Here is a 20,420-nt window from a genome sequence, read left to right on the forward strand (position 1 = left end):
TCCATTCTACTGAATTATGTTCTTATCTCTTTGGGTCATGTTTTGTTTTATGTTTATATCTATTACTAATAATGCAACTACGAATATTTCTGGACAAGTCTTTGAGTGGATATGTGCATGTGTTTCTTTTTGAAATAAATCTAGGGATGGACTTTTTGGGGGTGATTATCACTAGCAGACAATGCCAAAATGTTTTCCCACCAGTAGTGAATGAGTCCTAGTTGCTCCACAGTCTCCCACTTTTATTCAAGAACAGTTAAAACAAACCAACAAGGATGGTGAAGTGGCTAACCCAGAGAAAATGGACTTCAGGGATAATTCTAGACCTAACGTTGATTTTCTTTTCTTTTCTTTTTTTTTTCCTGTGTACACCCCTGGACCCCAATCAGTGTTGTGGTTGCCTTTTCCACATTTCCTCTCCTCACTTTATTAATTGTCCCAATTTCCCTTGGGTGTCTGTGAAGTCCTCATGCTTTTTTGTGAAGCTAATTCCATCTTGAATACTAGTGGTAGGAGAGTTAGACTAAAATAATTAATATAATCTCACCCTTGGCCTTGGATCATAGTTTCATATGTGTGAATTCCTATGTATTTGGCTAGTGATGCATGAAATTAGACTTTCTGAGGACTTCCTTCTTTTTGAGAGAATTTCTGGAAGAGTTTCTCTGTTTTCATAGATGTAAATAAAGAGGATAGAAGTTAGGAGTTGGAGTTAGCTTCTCCTGACTGCAAAGTCAAGCTACCTTTGCGTTGAAGCTGACACCGTGGAGGATAGAAGGGTGAGATACAAAGAATCAGAGTTTTTAAATACATAGTTGTGAAGCTAACCAGGGCACCATGAAGCTTATCCTACATTAGGCTTTACGATTATATATTCCAGTGCTCCCCAATTTAGTTTGAATGTTCTGAGACTTGCCTTGAAATTTATCTTACCTAATAAAACCCCACAGAGAGTTATTTGATATGGATCGTTGGTGATTGCTAATAAAAAAAAACAGTTTGCATTTACACACTGGAATATATATGTGTGATAATGGACTCAGTCAAATAAGCATATTTACCCACAGCTGTTAACCTAATATTAAAAAGTTGAACCTGGTAAGAGCTAAGGAAATCATCATAAATAGGAAAATTCATTACCAGAATTGATACTTAGGGATTTGCTTCCTTGCTGTAACACTCCCCTTTTTGTATATCCGCACTTGGGTACACACACGGGCAGAGAGCATTCCCAACAGGTTATGCACAGGTTCCTTACATGTCCTTACTGGGAGGTACAGAATCGCATAGGCCACTAAAGGCCCTAGGTGAAAGAGTAACTGGTGCCCCAATGCTCTTGTTTACAGAACACCACAGCATCCTGTGAGAGTTCCCAGTCCTCTTGGACAATACGGAGTGGAGTCCCTTCCTCCCATGATCACATTATGAGTCCCCATGTCCTTTGAGACATATATTTCACCTTCCATACCTGCTCTGACACTTTTTGCAGTGGCTGGAGGACATCATTTAAAATGAACTGGTTGATATGTATGTCTTGCTCCTGGAGTGTGCACGGCTCTCCAAACTGATAAAGAGTTTGAGATGCTTGACCACATCCATGAAGTTAAATTACAAGCTCTGCTTTTTTTTTTTTGCTTTTAATGTTCATTTATTTTTGAGGGGGGTGGGGAACACAATCAGGCGAGGGGAACAAAGAGAGGGAGACACAGAATTTTATTATTTATTTATTTTTTTCAATATATGAAGTTTATTGTCAAATTGGTTTCCATACAACACCCAGTGCTCATCCCAACAGGTGTCCTCCTCAAAACCCCTCACCCACCCTCCCCTCCCTCCCACCCCCCATCAGCCCTCAGTTTGTTCTCAGTTTTTAAGAGTCTCTTATGCTTTGGCTCTCTTCCACTTTAACCTCCTTTTTTTTTTTTCCTTCCCCTCCCCCATGGGTTTCTGTTAAGTTTCTCAGGATCCACCTAAGAGTGAAAACATATGGTATCTGTCTTTCTCTGTATGGCTTATTTCACTTAGCATCACACTCTCCAGTTCCATCCATGTTGCTACAAAGGGCCATATTTCATTCTTTCTCATTGCCACGTAGTATTCCATTGTGTATATAAACCACAATTTTTTTTTTTATCCATTCATCAGTTGATGGACATTTAAGCTCTTTCCATAATTTGGCTATTGTTGAGAGTGCTGCTATAAACATTGGGGTACAAGTGCCTCTATGCATCAGTACTCCTGTATCCCTTGGGTAAATTCCTAGCAGTGCTACTGCTGGGTCATAGGGTAGATCTATTTTTAATTTTTTGAGGAACCTCCGCACTGTTTTCCAGAGTGGCTGCACCAATTTGCATTCCCACCAACAGTGCAAGAGGGTTCCCGTTTCTCCACATCCTCGCCAGCATCTATAGTCTCCTGATTTGTTCATTTTGGCCACTCTGACTGGCGTGAGGTGATACCTGAGTGTGGTTTTGATTTGTATTTCCCTGATGAGGAGCGACGCTGAACATCTTTTCATGTGCCTGTTGGCCATCCGGATGTCTTCTTTAGAGAAGTGTCTATTCATGTTTTCTGCCCATTTCTTCACTGGGTTATTTGTTTTTCGGGTGTGGAGTTTGGTGAGCTCTTTATAGATTTTGGATACTAGCCCTTTTTTCGATATGTCATTTGCAAATATCTTTTCCCATTCCGTTGGTTGCCTTTTAGTTTTGTTGGTTGTTTCCTTTGCTGTGCAGAAGCTTTTTATCTTCATAAGGTCCCAGTAGTTCACTTTTGCTTTTAATTCCCATGCCTTTGGGGATGTGTCAAGTAAGAAATTGCTACGGCTGAGGTCAGAGAGGTCTTTTCCTGCTTTCTCCTCTAAGGTTTTGATGGTTTCCTGTCTCACATTCAGGTCCTTTATCCATTTTGAGTTTATTTTTGTGAATGGTGTGAGAAAGTGGTCTAGTTTCAACCTTCTGCATGTTGCTGTCCAGTTCTCCCAGCACCATTTGTTAAAGAGACTCTCTTTTTTCCATTGGATGTTCTTTCCTGCTTTGTCAAAGATGAGTTGGCCATACATTTGTGGGTCTAGTTCTGGGGTTTCTATTCTATTCCATTGGTCTATGTGTCTGTTTTTGTGCCAATACCATGCTGTCTTGATGATGACAGCTTTGTAGTAGAGGCTAAAGTCTGGGATTGTGATGCCTCCTGCTTTGGTCTTCTTCTTCAAAATTACTTTGGCTATTCGGGGCCTTTTGTGGTTCCATAGGAATTTTATGATTGCTTGTTTTAGTTTTGAGAAGAATGTGGTGCAATTTTGATTGGGATTGTATTGAATGTGTAGATAGCTTTGGGAAGTATTGACATTTTGACAATATTTATTCTTCCAATCCATGAGCACAGAATGTTTTTCCATTTTTTATATCTTCTTCAATTTCTTTCATAAGCTTTCTATAGTTTTCAGCATACAGATCTTTTACATCTTTGGTTAGATTTATCCCTAGGTATTTTATGCTTCTTGGTGCAATTGTGAATGGGATCAGTTTCTTAGTCTTTCTGTTGCTTCATTATTAGTGTATTAGAATGCAACTGATTTCTGTACATTGATTTTGTATCCTGCAACTTTGCTAAATTCATGTATCAGTTCTAGCAGACTTTTGGTGGAGTCTATCGGATTTTCCATGCGTAATATCATGTCATCTGCAAAAAGTGAAAGCTTGACTTCATCTTTGCCAATTTTGATGCCTTTGATTTCCTTTTGTTGTCTGATTGCTGATGCTAGCACTTCCAACACTATGTTAAACAACAGCGGTGAGAGTGGACATCCCTGTCGTGTTCCTGATCTCAGGGAGAAAGCTCTCAGTTTTTCCCCATTGAGGATGATGTTAGCTGTGGGCTTTTCATAAATGGCTTTTATGATCTTTAAGTATGTTCCTTCTATCCCGACTTTCTCGAGGGTTTTTATTAAGAAATGTTGCTGAATTTTGTCAAAGGCCTTTTCTGCATCGATTGACAGGATCATATGGTTCTTATCTTTTCTTTTATTAATGTGATGTTTCACGTTGATTGATTTGCGAATGTTGAACCAGCCCTGCATCCCAGGAATGAATCCCACTTGATCATAGTGAATAATTCTTTTTATATGCTGTTGAATTCGATTTGCTAGTATCTTATTGAGAATTTTCGCATCCATATTCATCAGGGATATTGGCCTGTAGTTCTCTTTTTTTACTGGGTCTCTGTCTGGTTTAGGAATCAAAGTAATACTGGCTTCATAGAATGAGTCTGGAAGTTTTCCTTCCCTTTCTATTTTTTGGAATAGCTTGAGAAGGATAGGTATTATCTCTGCTTTCAACATCTGGTAGAACTCCCCTGGGAAGCCATCTGGTCCTGGACTCTTATTTGTTGGGAGATTTTTGGTGACTGATTCAACTTCTTCACTGGTTATGGGTCTGTTCAAGCTTTCTATTTCCTCCTGATTGAATTTTGGAAGTGTGTGGGTGTTTAGGAATTTGTCCATTTCTTCCAGGTTGTCCAGTTTGTTGGCATATAATTTTTCATAGTATTTCTTGATAATTGCTTGTATCTGTGAGGGATTGGTTGTAATCATTCCATTTTCATTCATGATTTTATCTATTTGGGTCATCTCCCTTTTCTTTTTGAGAAGCCTGGCTAGAGGTTTGTCAATTTTGTTTATTTTTTCAAAAAACCAACTCTTGGTTTCGTTGATCTGCTCTACAGTTTTTTTAGATTCTATATTGTTTATTTCTGCTCTGATCTTTATTATTTCTCTTCTTCTGCTGGGTTTAGGCTGCCTTTGCTGTTCTGCTTCTAGTTCCTTTAGGTGTGCTGTTAGATTTTGTATTTGGGATTTTTCTTGTTTCTTGAGATAGGCCTGGATTGCAATGTATTTTCCTCTCAGGACTGCCTTCGCTGCGTCCCAAAGCGTTTGGATTGTTGTATTTTCATTTTCGTTTGTTTCCATATATTTTTTAATTTCTTCTCTAATTGCCTGATTGACCCATTCATTCTTTAGTAGGGTGTTCTTTAACCTCCATGCTTTTGGAGTTTTTCCAGACTTTTTTCTGTGGTTGATTTCAAGCTTCATAGCATTGTGGTCTGAGAGTATGCATGGTATGATCTCAATTCTTTTATACTTATGAAGGGCTGTTTTGTGATCCAGTATGTGATCTAGCTTGGAGAATGTTCCATGTGCACGCGAGAAGAAAGTCTATTCTGTTGCTTTGGGATGCAGAGTTCTAAATATATCTGTCAAGTCCATCTGATCCAATGTATCATTCAGGGCCCTTGTTTCTTTATTGACCATGTGTCTAGATGATATATCCATTTCTCTAAGTGGAGTGTTAAAATCCCCTGCAATTACCACATTCTTATCAATAAGGTTGCTTATGTTTGTGAGTAATTGTTTTATATATTTGGGGGCTCCTGTATTTGGCGCATAGACATTTATAATTGTTTGCTCTTCCTGATGGATAGACCCTGTGATTATTATATAATGCCCTTCTTCATCTCTTGTTACAGCCTTTAATTTAAAGTCTAGTTTGTCTGATAGAAGTATGGCTACTCCATCTTTCTTTTGACTTCCAGTGGCATGATAAATAGTTCTCCATCCCCTCACTCTCAATCTGAAGGTGTCCTCAGGTCTAAAATGAGTCTCTTGTAGACAGCAAACAGATGGGTCTTGTTTTTTTATCCATTATGATACCCTATGTCTTTTGGTTGGTGCATTTAGTCCATTTACATTCAGTGTTATTATAGAAAGCTATGGGTTTAGAGTCATTGTGATGTCCATAGGTTTCATGCTTATAGCGATGTCTCTGGTACTTTGTCTCACAGGATCCCCCTTAGGATCTCTTGTAGGGCTGGTTTAGTGGTGACGAATTCCTTCAGGTTTTGTTTGTTTGGGAAGACCTTTATCTCTCCTTCTATTCTAAATGACAGACTTGCTGGATAAAGGATTCTCAGCTGCATATTTTTTCTGTTCATCACATTGAAGATCTCCTGCCATTCCTTTCTGGCCTCCCAAGTTTCAGTAGAGAGATTGGTCACGAGTCTTATAGGTCTCCCTTTATATATTAGAGCATGTTTATCTCTAGCTACTTTCAGAATTTTCTCTTTATCCTTGTATTTTGCCAGTTTCTCTATGATATTTCGTGCAGAAGATTGATTCAAGTTACGTCTGAAGGGAGTTCTCTGTGCCTCTTGGATTTCAATGCCTTTTTCCTTCCCCAGATCCAGGAAGTTCTCAGCTATTATTTTTTCAAGTACACCTTCAGCAACTTTTCCTCTCTCTTCCTCCTCTGGAATACCAATTATGCGTATATTATTTCTCTTTAATGCATCACTTAGTTCTCTAATTTTCCCCTCATACTCCTGGATTTGTTTCTCTCTTTTTCTCAGCTTCTTCTTTCCATAATTTTATCTTCTAGTTCACCTATTCGCTCCTCTGCCTCTTCAATCCGAGCCGTAGTTGTCTCCATTTTATTTTGCATCTCATTGATAGCATTTTTTAGCTCCTCCTGGCTGTTCCTTAGTCCCTTGATCTCTGTAGCAGGAGATTCTCTGCTGTCCTTTATACTGTTTTCAAGCCCAGTGATTAATTTTATGACTATTATTCTAAATTCACTTTCTTTTATATGGTTTAAATCATTTTTGATCAGTTCGTTAGCTGTTGTTATTTCCTGGACGTTTTTCTGAGGGGAATTCTTCTGTTTTGTCATTTTGGATAGTCCCTGGAGTGGTGCAGGACTGCAGGGCACTTCCCCTGTGCTGTCTTGAATAACTTGCATTGGTGGGCGGGGCTGCAGTCAGACCCGATGTGTGCCCCCAGCCCACCGCTGGGGCCACAGTCAGACTGGTGTGTGCCTTCTCTTCCCCTCTCCTAGGGGCGGGATTCACTGTGGGGTGGCGTGACCCGTCTGGGCTACTTGCACACTGCCAGGCTTGTGGTGCTGGAGATCTGGCATATTAGCTGGGGTGGATCGGCAAGGTGCACAGGGGCGGGAGGGGCAGGCTCAGCTCACTTTTCCTTCTGTGATCCGCTTCGGGAGGGGCCCTGTGGCACTGGGAGGGAGTCAGACCAGCTGGAGGGATGGATCCGCAGAAGCTCAGCATTGGGTGTTTGTGCGGTGCAAGCAAGTTCCCTGGCAGGAACTGGTTCCCTTTGGGATTTTGGCTGTGGGATGGGCAAGGGAGATGGCGCTGGCCAGCGACTTTGTTCCCCACCGAACTGAGCTCTGTTGTCCCTGGGCTTAGCAACTCTCCCTCCCTTTGTCCTCCAGCCTTCCTGCTTTCTGAGCAGAGCTGTTAACTTATGACCTCCCAGATGCTAAGTCCCACTTGCTGTCGGAACACACTCCCTCTGGCCCCTCTGCTTTGGCAAGCCAGACTCAGGGGCTCTGCTTGGCTGGCGGGCCACCCTTCCGCCCCGGCTCCCTCCTGCCAGTCCGTGGAGTGCGCACCACCTCTCCACCTTTCCTACCCTCTTCCGTGGGCCTCTCATCTGTACTTGGCTCTGGAGACTCCGTTCTGCTAGTCTTCTGGTGGTTTTCTGGGTTATTTAGGCAGGTGTGGGTGGAATCTAAGTGATCAGCAGGATGCGCGGTGAGCCCAGTGTCCTCCTAAGCCGCCATCTTCCCAGGATCCTCCGAGACACAGAATTTTAAACAGGCTTCAGGCTCTGAGCTGTCAGCACAGAGCCCAATGTGGGGCTTGAATTCACAAGCTGTGAGATCATGACCTGAGCCAAAGTCAAAAGTTTAACCAACTGAGCCACCCAGGTACCACCCAGGCATCTCTGCTTTTAGTCCTTGGTATGGGGAGATCAAATTTTTGGTATCTGGAATAACAAGCTTATGAAGTTTGAGTATTATTAACTTTGTGCTGAAGTTGCCATACTGTTATTGAGCTCAGGCATAAACGAATTTATTGTCCTAAAGGAAAATGAGCTTGAACAACTATTTATTTTGGGTGATCTTATTTTTTCATGAATGTACAGTAGCAGACTCTTTGGACCCAGTTTCTTTTTCAAAGCCTTGCAGCATAATGGTTAAATGTTTTGGTTTTGGCAAACTGAAGTGACTAGTGGAAACATGTGTTTCTTCATTGGCAAAATGGGGATAATTAAAGGAATACCACTGTTTTAAGGATTAAGTGGGAGAATGTATGTGAAGTTTTTAAAGTTATTCCTAGGACATGGTGAATATTGGAAAGTAGCTATTGTTTGTATTATTATTTACCTCAGAAAAACTGGTTAGAAAGAATATTTCTTTTTCACAAATCTTAATTAAGCATGCACTCATGGAATTTATAGTCTAGTAATGGAAACAGACAATAAGCAAATCAGTACACAGACATTGTATCAAATGCTATGAAGCAAACAGACAATAAGCAAATCAGTACACAGACATTGTATCAAATGCTATGAAGCAATCATGGGACTGGCTATTGCGTATGAAGGGTGGGGTGGGTGACAGTGTTAGATAAAACAATAAGGGATGACTTCTATGTGAAGGTTATTTCTGTTGAAAAGTAAGAAGGGATAAGCCATACAAACTACTGGTTTAGGAGGTGAAGAGAAGAAAAGATTGTAGGAGGAAGGAATATAAGTGTAAATGTACTGGAGTTTGGCCAAGTTTTTAGAACTCATCAAATGTAAGGATGCTATGTAAGGAATAGCACATTCTTCTGTTCCTGATGCTTTTGGAGTGTGAGGATTCTCACTGGATTCTATGGCCTGATGAGAATGTGAGGTCGAATGGGATCTCTTTGAGAGCAGAGATTTATGTTATATAAGCAGTGGAGATTCACAAGAGGTAATGTTAACAGAGCAGAGAATCCAATGCATAGGAACTTTTAATAGAAAAGATTCAAAAGGTTTTATTTTGTTGACATATATGTCTTGGGAGATTTATTTTGACATATAAAATACCCTGTATTTAACTGATTGCACCTATAAAATAAAAATAAACCGAGATTTGTACCAACAAAATATTGAAGCTAATGTTAGGAACGAATGAAACACGAATTATTTAAAAAGAGCTCAAGCATAAAAATGAATGAGTTTTTGTATATTTTTTATTCTACTTACCTACATATGTCAGAGAAAGAAAAAATATATATATATTCTGCCTTTATGATGCCAAATACCCGTGGGTTTTAAGATACCTGAATGAAATGACAGATGTTTTTATATCTCACCCAAGCGTTTGCTGTTATATTACCCTGGGAGGATACAATGACGAGATTTTTCCTCTCACAAAACTTAGATCCTTATTGAATTTCTGGAAATGTGAAATACATGGATTAAAATTTAAAATTCCATAAACTGCATGATTAATCTTTAGTGTCAAACATCTAGAATATGTACCAAAATTTGAATATTTAGCTTCTTCTATATAATTGAACTTTCACCGAACATCAATCAAGTATTTGTTTTTTGTTTTTCTTGAAAAAATTTTTAATGTTTGTTTATTTTTGACACAGAGAGAGAGAGAGACAGCATAAGTGGGGCAGGCACAGAGAGAGAGGGAGACACAGAATCCAAAGCAGGCTCTAGGCTCTGAGCTGTCAGCACAGAGCTCATCCCAGGGCTTGAAATCACAAGCCATGAGATCATGACTGAGTTGAAGTCAGAAGCTTAACCGACTGAGTCACCCAGTTGCCCTCTTTTTTTTTGTTTTTTTCTAAGCCACTTTTATTTTTCTAAGTAAAATCAATTTTTGTTTCTGATTATAAACATGAACTCAAAACATGTTTGTAATCATGCATAAATGAAAATAATGCATAAAACTGTAAACATGAAAATAAAAATATAATAACCTAATTTACAACATGGAGACTCAGATCTAAAGGGGGAACTGAGAATCTGTATTTTTAAAGAGCCTTCCCGCCGCGCTCCGCCCAGGAGTACACATCACTGGTTTAAACACAGACTGAGTTGCTCAAATTTTAATGTGCAGATGAATCGCTTGTAAATTTATTAAAGATTTTGATTCAGGAATCTCAGTGGGGCCCAAGGATCTGCATTTGTATTAATATCTTTAGGAGATAATCATACTGCTTGTCCAAGGTTCGTGGTCAGATGGCTTTCTCACGTTTTTTTAGAAAGCTTTTAAGGATGAGGGGCACCTGGGTCAGGTTAGGCATCTGACTTCTGTTCTGGTCATGACCTCCAGGGTTCAGGAGTTTGAGCCCCACTGCTGGGCTCTGTGCTGACAGCTCAGAGCCAGGAGCCTGTTTTGGATTCTATATTTGCCTCTCTCTGTGCCCCTCTTCTGCTTGCACGTTCTCTCTCTCTCTTTCTCTCTCTCTCTCAAAAATAAATATTCAACAAATAAAAAATAAAAAATAAAAAGCTTTCAAGGATGAAAAATTTACAACCTTTTCGGATATTGTCTTGACAAAGTTTACTCAAATTACAAAAAAATGTTTTTCAGGATGGTAAGTTCATTTAAGACTAATTTAAATATTGGTTCTCTCTCTTTTTAAGATTATTTTTTAAACTAAAATGTACAAGAACAAGTAATTGCTTCTAAAGACTATTGCATTTGGATAGATGCTGTTAGCTAGAAGTTCACCTTTATATTTGTGCTCAGCGCACTCAACGGTCAAGTGCATTTTCTTGAATCATTATCAATTTATTTCCACCCAGGCCTTCTTCTGGAGTTAACAGTTCTGCAGAATGCCTTTTCTAATGATCAGACTTCATTTATTTCTAGACAGCCTACCTATAAATGAAGTCTTGACTCCTCAGAATTCTGAAGAAACAACCGATGTTGAATGAAAGAGGTGCTTTTTTTCTTTTTTTAAGACAAATCTGGAAACAATCCCAGATTATGTATCAGTCCCATTAATTTAGACATCAGCTGGGAAAACTGTAGAGAATAAAAACTTCATTTATTATAATGTAGGGGTTCATTATTTTTCTTCCTGGAAAACATCTGTTTTTAGTTCTTCTCAGCATGTGTTACATAAAAGCCTGGAAGCAGCTTCTATAGATTCAGGTTTTAGATACATGGTTGGACCTGTGGGTATAAATCTAACAGTGGTCACTTTATAACAATAATTACAATGGACCTATTTTCAGGGCTGTGTGTCTGGTACTGTGTGAAACACTTAATTACCATTATCTTAATCTGACATAAAAATGTCAAAAAATGCTAGAATACTAGCATTAACTCTATTTTAAAGATGATAACTTTGTGAAGTTTAGCAAGGTTAAATAACATGCCCCAGGCCATTAAATAGTGATAGAGGAAAGACATGATAAATCTAGAAAGCAGAACTAGTACTTCCTAACTTCAAAATGTATACTCTTAATTTCTCCACTCTTTTTTTTTTAACCTCTCTCTGGCTCAGTAGGCATCCTCAAGTATGATAAAATCTGTCACTGATAATTTTATATGAAATAATCGATTTATTTACTGTTTTGGCATCTAACAGATGATGACTCTAAATAAATTATTGGTGCAATTCTACAAAGTGGTATTCTTTCTAAGCAAGTATCCTTTGTATTTTTACTTAATGTATTTTTCCTACTTGTCTGCCAGATGATGGTAACACCAGTAACACAGCACTATCATGCTTGGGCCATTTAGTTGTTAGTATGAGGAGTTGCTATAAGTGACCAAGCCAAATGATTTAACATTTCTTCCCTTCCCTTGAAGAAACTTGAATAGGGTACATTTGTCTGACAGAGACAGAAAGAGACACACAGAAGGCAGGGGAAAGGAAGAGGGAGAAATGTTTTTTTAAAGACATATTTGCATGGATGAATTAAATGGTGGTACAATTCCATAGTGATGATGTCCAATGGGCTAAGCACAGTCTTTTCTCAAAGTTGTTGAAGGGATTTGAAAATTTCTTTATCAGAGAGCTGTTATTTCTTCTTAAATTAGTAGGATTTAGGTCATAGGATTAGAGCTCTATTAAGCAGTGTTCAGCAGTGCTCTAGAGAAATGATGAATTGAGGTCCAAGAAGGATTTTCCTAGCAGAGAACTTGCCTCCGCCAGCACCAAGGCCTTTCTCTTTGAGAGCTCCTTGAAGCTTTGTCTAGCCCATCGTCCCCTATATGGGTGCTTTATGAAATTTAAATGTTGTTTAAAGTCATTATGGCAATTGAAGTGCAAGATGTAAGGCTGGCTATGTTAGGTTTTATGCAGATGTGTGGCTCAGTTTTTATAACATTTCCTATTTATAAAGCTTTAAAGGAATGAAAGAGGAGATTACTTGCTTACTAAGTTGATCCATGCCAGTGATTACTCTTAAAACTTCATCTCCCATCCACATTCTCAAACCTGGTTAATCATGCAATCAGCTTTCGTCTGCCATATGTAGTCATCTATTTACCTATACATACACACATATACATACATATATTTTATATATGTAAATTGATGAATGAGTGTGATTGAAGAAAGATGATAAATATGGTTTGTGTGTGTATGTACATACGTATGTATGTATATTCAGGGTAATGTGGCAGTGGTTTGATTTCTGATCAGATCCATTCTTTACCATATATTTACAAAAGTAAATGAAGATAGGGATGGGACACTTTACATTTTAAGTTTGTAATTTAAAAAATTTTACCATAAACCATAGAAATAACCAGCATTCACTGAATGCTGCTAAAAATGAAAATGGCAGTTGTTGCAAGGTTTACATTGGCCCTAGATCTGAAAAATGTAATTCTCTTGTGTGGGCGGCAGGGAGAGGGGAGTTGGACCTTGGGGCAAGAGGAGAAGCAAGGTCTAGGAATTCCAATATCTTTCCAAAGTCAGCCTTAACTTCTGGTCTACTTGCGGGGGGTTTCTCCCAGGTTCAGGCATTGAAATCTGAATCACAGGATATTATATGGCTTTTTGATCACTCAAAGTAGGTAATTTCAATTATACAATTATAGTACATTAACCATTAGTATGAGTTTTCAGATCAGGAACTTTCGCTGTAATAAAGACTGGTTTAAAGTCTACAACCAACCTCCATAGTGCCAGGTTCTAAACAATCAAAGATAAATGAACCGCCCTTGCTTTCAGTGCAAGTGAGAGGAAAAAATACACATACACACACCCTGGGGGAAGAAAAAGCAGCAAGACTGAGTTCTCCTTAGTAGTTCAATTGAGAGGGGAGAGGCTTGTCTGGTGGTTTGTGGGAGTGAATCTAATTATCAGTCTCTTACTTTCATTAATAGGTTGGAGCAAGTTAACTTCGTAGAGGAGGAAGAAGTAGACATTACATCTGAATTCTTGAACTACGTTATGATCATTTAAGCATTACTTAAAATAGTTTAAGCATTCGCAAAAATTGTTTTTTCTTAATAAGTCCTTCATGAGGTTGGGCAGGTAGACAGGAAGAAAATCAACTATGGAAAAGGCAAAAATATACTTACAGATGTGAAGACAGAGCATTCTGGAAAACTGGAGAGTACACTTTAATACATTTTAATTTGCATTTATGCAGTTTAATTAGCTAGACTAACCCTCAATGAAAAATGTCATTTTCATCCATTGTAATACCTTCCTGTAATTCTGTTTCATTTCTCCTTTCTCCCCAGTGGTCTGTGAGTAAAAGTCCTCTTGGATGTAGTCTATATGTTTCCTGACCAATATTTTTGTTTTCTTAGCCTCACCAGCCAAAAATCTGATGATGACTATGAAGACTATGCTTCTAACAAAACATGGGTCTTGACTCCAAAAGTTCCTGAGGGGGATGTCACTGTCATCTTAAATAACCTCCTGGAAGGATATGACAATAAACTTCGGCCTGATATAGGAGGTATATTAAAATATTTTGTGATATGGCACAGGCAGAGGCAAACACATTGGAAGAAAAAATTAGCATATTTTAATAATCAGAAATACTTAAATGATCATTATATGTTGTAAAGATGGATACAGAATGTATAAATAGCATTCAGGCTTGGAGGTGGGAGGGCATTGATAAATGCAAGATGAAGAAAGATGATCTTCAAGTGAGGCCTGAGAACTAGAAATTCAAAATTTCCTAGATATCTTAGACAAAGGCTGTAGAAGAAATGTGACAATTGATTTATGAAGTAATATCAAAATGTTATATGTTATATGTATATATAATATCAAAATGTTATGAAGTAATATCAAAATAATAGTAGAAGAAAGGATATATTAGTTACGTACTTCTGTGAAATAAAATATCACAACTCTCAGTAGCATATAATAATAAGCATTTATTTAACATTTTGCCAGGGGTGGTCTAATCTAAGCTAAGCCAGGTTAGGGCTGCTCATTTAAGAAAGCTGTATTCTCATTCTACTCCTGGGAGCAGCAGACTAGCCAGGAGTATCTTTATCATGGAAAAAAAAAAAAAAAAAAAAAAAAAAAACACAAAGAATGAGACAGAAAGTAGAAGCTCATAAGGCTTAATGCTTGGGATTAGAACTTGTGTACTCACTTATTTGTGTAGTATTAGCCAACACAAGTCAGATGGTCAAGCCCCAAGTTCAGAGGCAGAGAAGTAGCCTCACTGGAGTACATGCAGGGGCATAGATGCAGGGACTACTGAAGAATTCAATCCAACACAGAAAATTAGGGCATGGCACTTTCAGGGAAAGTGGATAAAGATGAGAGAAAATGTACTTGTTGACTTGAAGTACAGGATGATATTATGAATCCTTGTTCATTAACTGTTAAATGAAAATGGAGCACATCCATTTGGTCATGGATGAAATACTTCATGAGTTTTAATATCATTCATCTTTGACAAATAGGTGTGTATTGAGTTTCCATATGGTTTCCTCATATTATTTGATGAGTCACACGATTCAATAAGTCATTTAGGAAGATTGATTTTGTGTTGGCTGAAGTGTATGAGAATTAAGTGGTCATGAAAGGAATCAACAGAGGGAAATATTTTAAAAGAAACTTACAATATTTGTTGTACTAAATGTCTACTTCGTGTTTCTAATGCTCAGTTTTTCTAGATCACTAAGTAGTTATTTTTTCTACATGGGTCAAGTCAGATTATGATGCCCAAAAGATTCTGGGGCTTGAAGAAAAATGGTAAAATTCAGGATATGTAGAAAGGCTAAAGAAAATCTAAGCAGTGTTTTCTCATTTGTTCATCTTAATGTAATTTTAAAGCTTAATCAGTTTCAAAACTCTAATATGCTTAGTTACTGCATATATGTGCTTAAAAGGAGATTTTTTGAAAGTAAATAGTTATTTAAATGTAATAAATTAGTCACCGACACCAAATTAGTTGTGAATAAATCACTTCTTTTAAAATTTTTTTTTTTCAACGTTTATTTATTTTTGGGACAGAGAGAGACAGATCATGAACGGGGGAGGGGCAGAGAGAGAGGGAGACACAGAATTAGAAACAGGCTCCAGGCTCTGAGCCATCAGCCCAGAGCCTGACGCGGGGTTCGAACTCATGGACCGCGAGATCGTGACCTGGCTGAAGTCGGACGCTTAACCGACTGCGCCACCCAGGCGCCCCAATAAATCACTTCTAATGTGGCAAAATAAATCTATTTCTAGAATAACACAGACTAAAACATTAAAATGTTTAATTCACATATCTTTATCATTCTCTTTAAAGTGAAACCAACGTTAATTCACACAGACATGTATGTGAACAGCATCGGTCCAGTGAATGCTATTAATATGGTAAGTTTCTAATGGTTTGTCAATTTTATTAACATATTAGAGAGGAGATGTGGTATCATAAAAATAGCAAAGAATACGCTAACAAAAAATCCATAAGGGAGAGATAGTCGTTCAGATTTTTTTATTGTAATATGAAGATAATTATTTTTTATAATTTGTTATGAGACTTAAATGTGATCATATGTATACAAATTAATTTTTGTAAATATGTTATACTTTTAAAATTCAACAATCATTGCTTACTTGGCAAGTACTCGTTACTACAAAATAAAATACAGTGTTCCACTAGTTTTTGGAAAATGATGGGGTAGAGAGGACAGAGTTTGCTTCATACTGGAATTATTTATCAGAAAATAGTGCATTAGATATAATGATAAATGTAGCTTTATTATTATATGATTCTTTCTGCCCAAATCTGACCTAAGAAACTAGATTGGAGTCTAGAATAGAATAGAGTAGAACATGCTATAACATAATACCTAACCTAACATAACATAATATTAGTGATACTATAATTTTGAAATGGTGTTTATCAAGCTAGCAATAAGGACACTCTATTGAGCCAGAGAGATGAGAAACTTTAAGTGTTCTCATGTACAGTGATGATAAAGTATATCACCTGCATACTCCAAGCAAGTAAGTTCATTTGTTTAAGAATGAAACAAATCCAACAGTTTTCTTCCTTATAAATAAAATTTTCAGCATATTTAGCATTCTAATGCAAAATGTAAATATCTAAGAAGCTATATGGGTAGTTTATTTAAACATAGAACTTTTAACTTCAGGAGTACTAGTCCCCAGAATTGTTATCCCAGGATCGCATTTTATGAAATGCTGGTTCAGTGAAAAAAAGATTTTATTTTTGTGGGATTTATTTATTTATTTATTTATTTATTTATTTATTTATTTATTTTTGCTTCTTGCCAAAATGTAGCTTAGAATTATTATTTTTTTAAAAAAATTTTTTTAACGTTTATTTATTTTTGAGACAGAGACAGAGCATGAATGGGGAGGGTCAGAGAGAGGGAGACACAGAATCTGAAACAGGCTCCAGGCTCTGAGCTGTCTGCACAGAGCCTGACGCGGGGCTCGAACTCACGGACTGTGAGATCATGACCTGAGCCGAAGTCGGCCGCTTAACCGACTGAGCCACCCAGGCGCCCCCAGTTTAGAACTATTTAATTACTTTATCTACTGGTTCGTCACTAATTAGTTGATAAAGAATTTCATAAGATAGGTTCCTTTCTTACTACTTACAGACAACAAATATGGAACAAAGTGTTATGTGGCTTACGCCAGTGGAAATGTAGTCAGCTACAGTGAGACACCTCAGCAGGAGGTGCAAAGAAATCACACAGAGCAATGCAAGTGAGGCAAAGGAAGAAGATTTTAGTCTGATCCTGACAGGCTATGTGTTTTTGGGTAACCTTCCTGTTTTATGTGTGTTCTTCATTATAAAGTGGTGGTTGGTTGATGGTATTAGACAGGAAATGTGGATGATTCCCAACACTCAGCTCTCATATTCTAAGAACACTGAGTTTTTTCTCATTTATAGGCATCAGTGAAATTGTTATAAAATAATGTTAAATAATATCTAAATGTGACAAACCAGAACTTGGGTGTTCAGATTCCAGGTCTACTGGTCTGAATTCACATCAAATTTACTTCTCTTTAAGTAAAGTCAATCACTTGCCAACTTAGTGATGTATACTTCAGCATAGTCATTACAGAATCATGTCTCATCACAGCACTTTGTGAATGTGCTTTGTGATGGAGCTAGCACATTAGTAAAAATTATTTCTTAATTGGTTAATTTCCTCGTTATTAGTGAAAAGGACAACTATAATAGTAAAAATATTTTAAAAGTTACCTTGCATTTGGTTTTTGCTATCTGCCAGACCAAAACCATTTTATGTGAATTCTCCTTTTCCATCTTCACACTACCTAACAAGGCAGGTTCTTAAAGATCCCAATTTTATTTTGAGGCAACTGAGCCGTTCTCCAGAGCTCCAGTTGAGGACTGTTTTGAGTATTATGGACTTTCTTCACTCTTTAGTAGTGATTCTGAACGTAGGTGATTGTTTTCCTCAAGATACATGTGGCAATGTCTGAAGATATTTTTAGCTATCACAATATGCAGGGGGTTGCGTTGGGGGTGGTGGTGTTGGTGCTACTGGCATCTAGTGGGTAGAGGCTAAGAATGCTACTACTAAGCATTCGAACATACACAACACAGCCCCCACAACAAAGAATTAGCTGGCCCAAAGTAACATGAGAAACTGCTGTACAGACACTGAATGCAAATGACTATATTACAACTATGATCTTTTGCTAGAATTCATCTAAACAGGTCTATTTTTTTATCAATTTGTCTATAAAAGATGGATGTATCTCCTTAGCAAAGCTTTTGCCTTCTTTAAATTAATTAAAACCAGAGTACCTTTGCTTTATGTTGGTAATGAGAATACAAATGATAAATACAAACAAATGTTCTACATTACAATTCTGTGTTTAAAATGTTCTATTTCACCTTTTTTTTTTTTAAAAAAAACAGGAATATACAATTGACATATTTTTTGCTCAAACGTGGTATGACAGACGTCTGAAATTTAACAGCACCATTAAAGTTCTCCGATTGAATAGCAACATGGTAGGGAAAATCTGGATTCCAGACACTTTCTTCAGAAACTCCAAGAAAGCTGATGCACACTGGATAACCACCCCTAATAGGATGCTGAGAATTTGGAATGATGGTCGAGTGCTCTACACTTTAAGGTATTCTTTTGAAAAAGAAAAAGAGGAATCTCTGGGAATAAAACAAAGATCACCCACACTCTCTTGAAACAAGAGGAATGAAAGAAATTTCAAATCTACATCAGGGTGTGCATGTTTGATCAAAACAGTATGTGGTAGTACAAAATTTGTATTTCTTTCTGTTTTCAATATGCTTTGCAAAGTCATAGGTAGAACTTATTTCTTTGACTGATGTAAGAACTCTGTTTTCTCACACGGACATGAAATGTCCCTTGACTTCATAAGGTTACCTGATCTTTGTGCCTGCCTTGGCTTTTGCATGTGTGTCCTGCTACTTTAAAATAAGGAGACTGAAACAGTTACCATTGGGATCGCCAGTTGTTATGCTTGGAAATGTCTCTGTTTCCAAGGAAACCATTGCTAAAGGAGAAATTTTGGTGTGGAGATCTCCTGTACCTCCTTTTCTTTTCTGCACAATAGTAAGTAACTACAATGAGTTCTATCTGCCAGCACCCACTCCCCACTACACTGATAGGCTATTTGACTTAATTTATTGGCTATTTTGGGAATAGACTTCTTTAGGGATAAGTTGAAGGAGGTATCTTTTATTTTCAGAACTTAAATATGAAATAACTTTTGGGAGATTTTCTACTTAAATTCCTGTATGCCATTATCTTAGCACTTTATTTTATCTATCTATTTACTTATTTACTTATTTATTTATTATTTTAAAAATGTTTGTTTTTGAGAGAGTGCAAACGGGGCAGGGGCAGAGAGGGGGAACAGAGGATCTGAAGCCGACTCTGCCCTGACAGCAATGAGCCCAATGTGGGGCTCGAACTCACAAACTGCAAGATCATGACCTGAGCTGAATTTGGACACTCAAACTACTGAACCATTCAGGCGCCCCTTATACTTACGTGCATTTAAAATGTTTTTATGTTGAGGTTTCAAATGGGTGAGAGTATATTATTAAACATAATAATAGGTAAGTATATAAACTTAAGAACCAGACAGATCTGACTTTGGTTCTTAGCTCTATTTGCCTATCAATATGAATTAGGGCAGCTCTCCAGAATTTCTATGTATATGACTTAAGGGCAGCTATCTGGTTGCAGGGGTCTTGGTGCTAGAAGGTATATCTCAAAGCTTTATTAGTAAGTTTAATGTTTTTACTTGGTTACACTTTTATTTAGAGGAATTAGGTAGGAATTGATGGAGATTATTGGAAATAAGGCACCACCACCCTCATGACACATTCCCCCACCCAAGATCAGTAACTAGGAAAAATGGCCACAATTACAAAAGAAATTCATTGCATATAGTTTGTATTCATCATGGGTTTCATTAAATGAGAGATAAGGTAGTGATTGAAATTAGAATCTAGTGGAAATCAAAGTTTGATATATCAGAGCTCAGTCTAGCTTTTGCAAAATTGAGTCACTCACACTATCTCAAGTCCCTTTATTGTCCTCATAACTGTAGTCATTTTTTAACTTGTAATAACTTGCAGAATCTCTATCCAATATTTAATTATGGAAGTTACTTCAAAAATTCCACTTGTAAGATTCAAAGTTTGAATGAGTTGTGAATCTATAGAGATGATTTTATTCTTGTTGCCAATCTATAAGTTATGAATATTTGTGTGTGCACAGATTATCTATGTGTGTATCTATTTTTGTATCTGCAATCTTTCTAAAGGTGTTTTCAATTTTAATAATTCCAGTTGAACTTGAAAATAATAAAATATCAAATTAATTATAATTTCACTTACAAATAAAACTAACCTTTTCTTTGGAAGAGCATATAATTATTGAATGACAATGATTAAAACCTTCGGGTTTAGAGACAAATAATCTTGGGTTCAAATCTCAACTGTGCTGCTGGTTTTGTGACTGAACAAGTTAAAGTACATTAAAGCGATAATAACATTTATTAAATGAGAGAAAAATTTATCATGCCCAGTGTCACATAGACGATTAAAGGCTGAATAATTATTACTTATATTTTAAGAT

General features: G+C 37.3%; 1 protein-coding gene across 2 annotated transcripts in view; it reads left to right on the forward strand.

The window, feature by feature from the left end:
* The window catches only part of GABRG2 (gamma-aminobutyric acid type A receptor subunit gamma2), a 115,264-nt gene that overhangs the window by 20,519 nt on the left and 74,325 nt on the right, over positions 1 to 20,420 (forward strand). For both annotated transcript variants that reach the window (XM_025923437.2, XM_025923439.2), the window contains exons 2-4: positions 13,629 to 13,780; positions 15,584 to 15,651; positions 18,206 to 18,426. In XM_025923437.2, coding sequence (XP_025779222.1) covers positions 13,629 to 13,780; positions 15,584 to 15,651; positions 18,206 to 18,426 — 441 coding nt within the window. The remainder of the gene's footprint in view (positions 1 to 13,628; positions 13,781 to 15,583; positions 15,652 to 18,205; positions 18,427 to 20,420) is intronic.

The sequence above is a fragment of the Puma concolor genome, chromosome A1, assembly GCF_028749965.1.
Source record: "Puma concolor isolate L17-30 chromosome A1, mPumCon1.1.hap2, whole genome shotgun sequence".
Classification (NCBI taxonomy): Eukaryota; Metazoa; Chordata; class Mammalia; order Carnivora; family Felidae; genus Puma; species Puma concolor.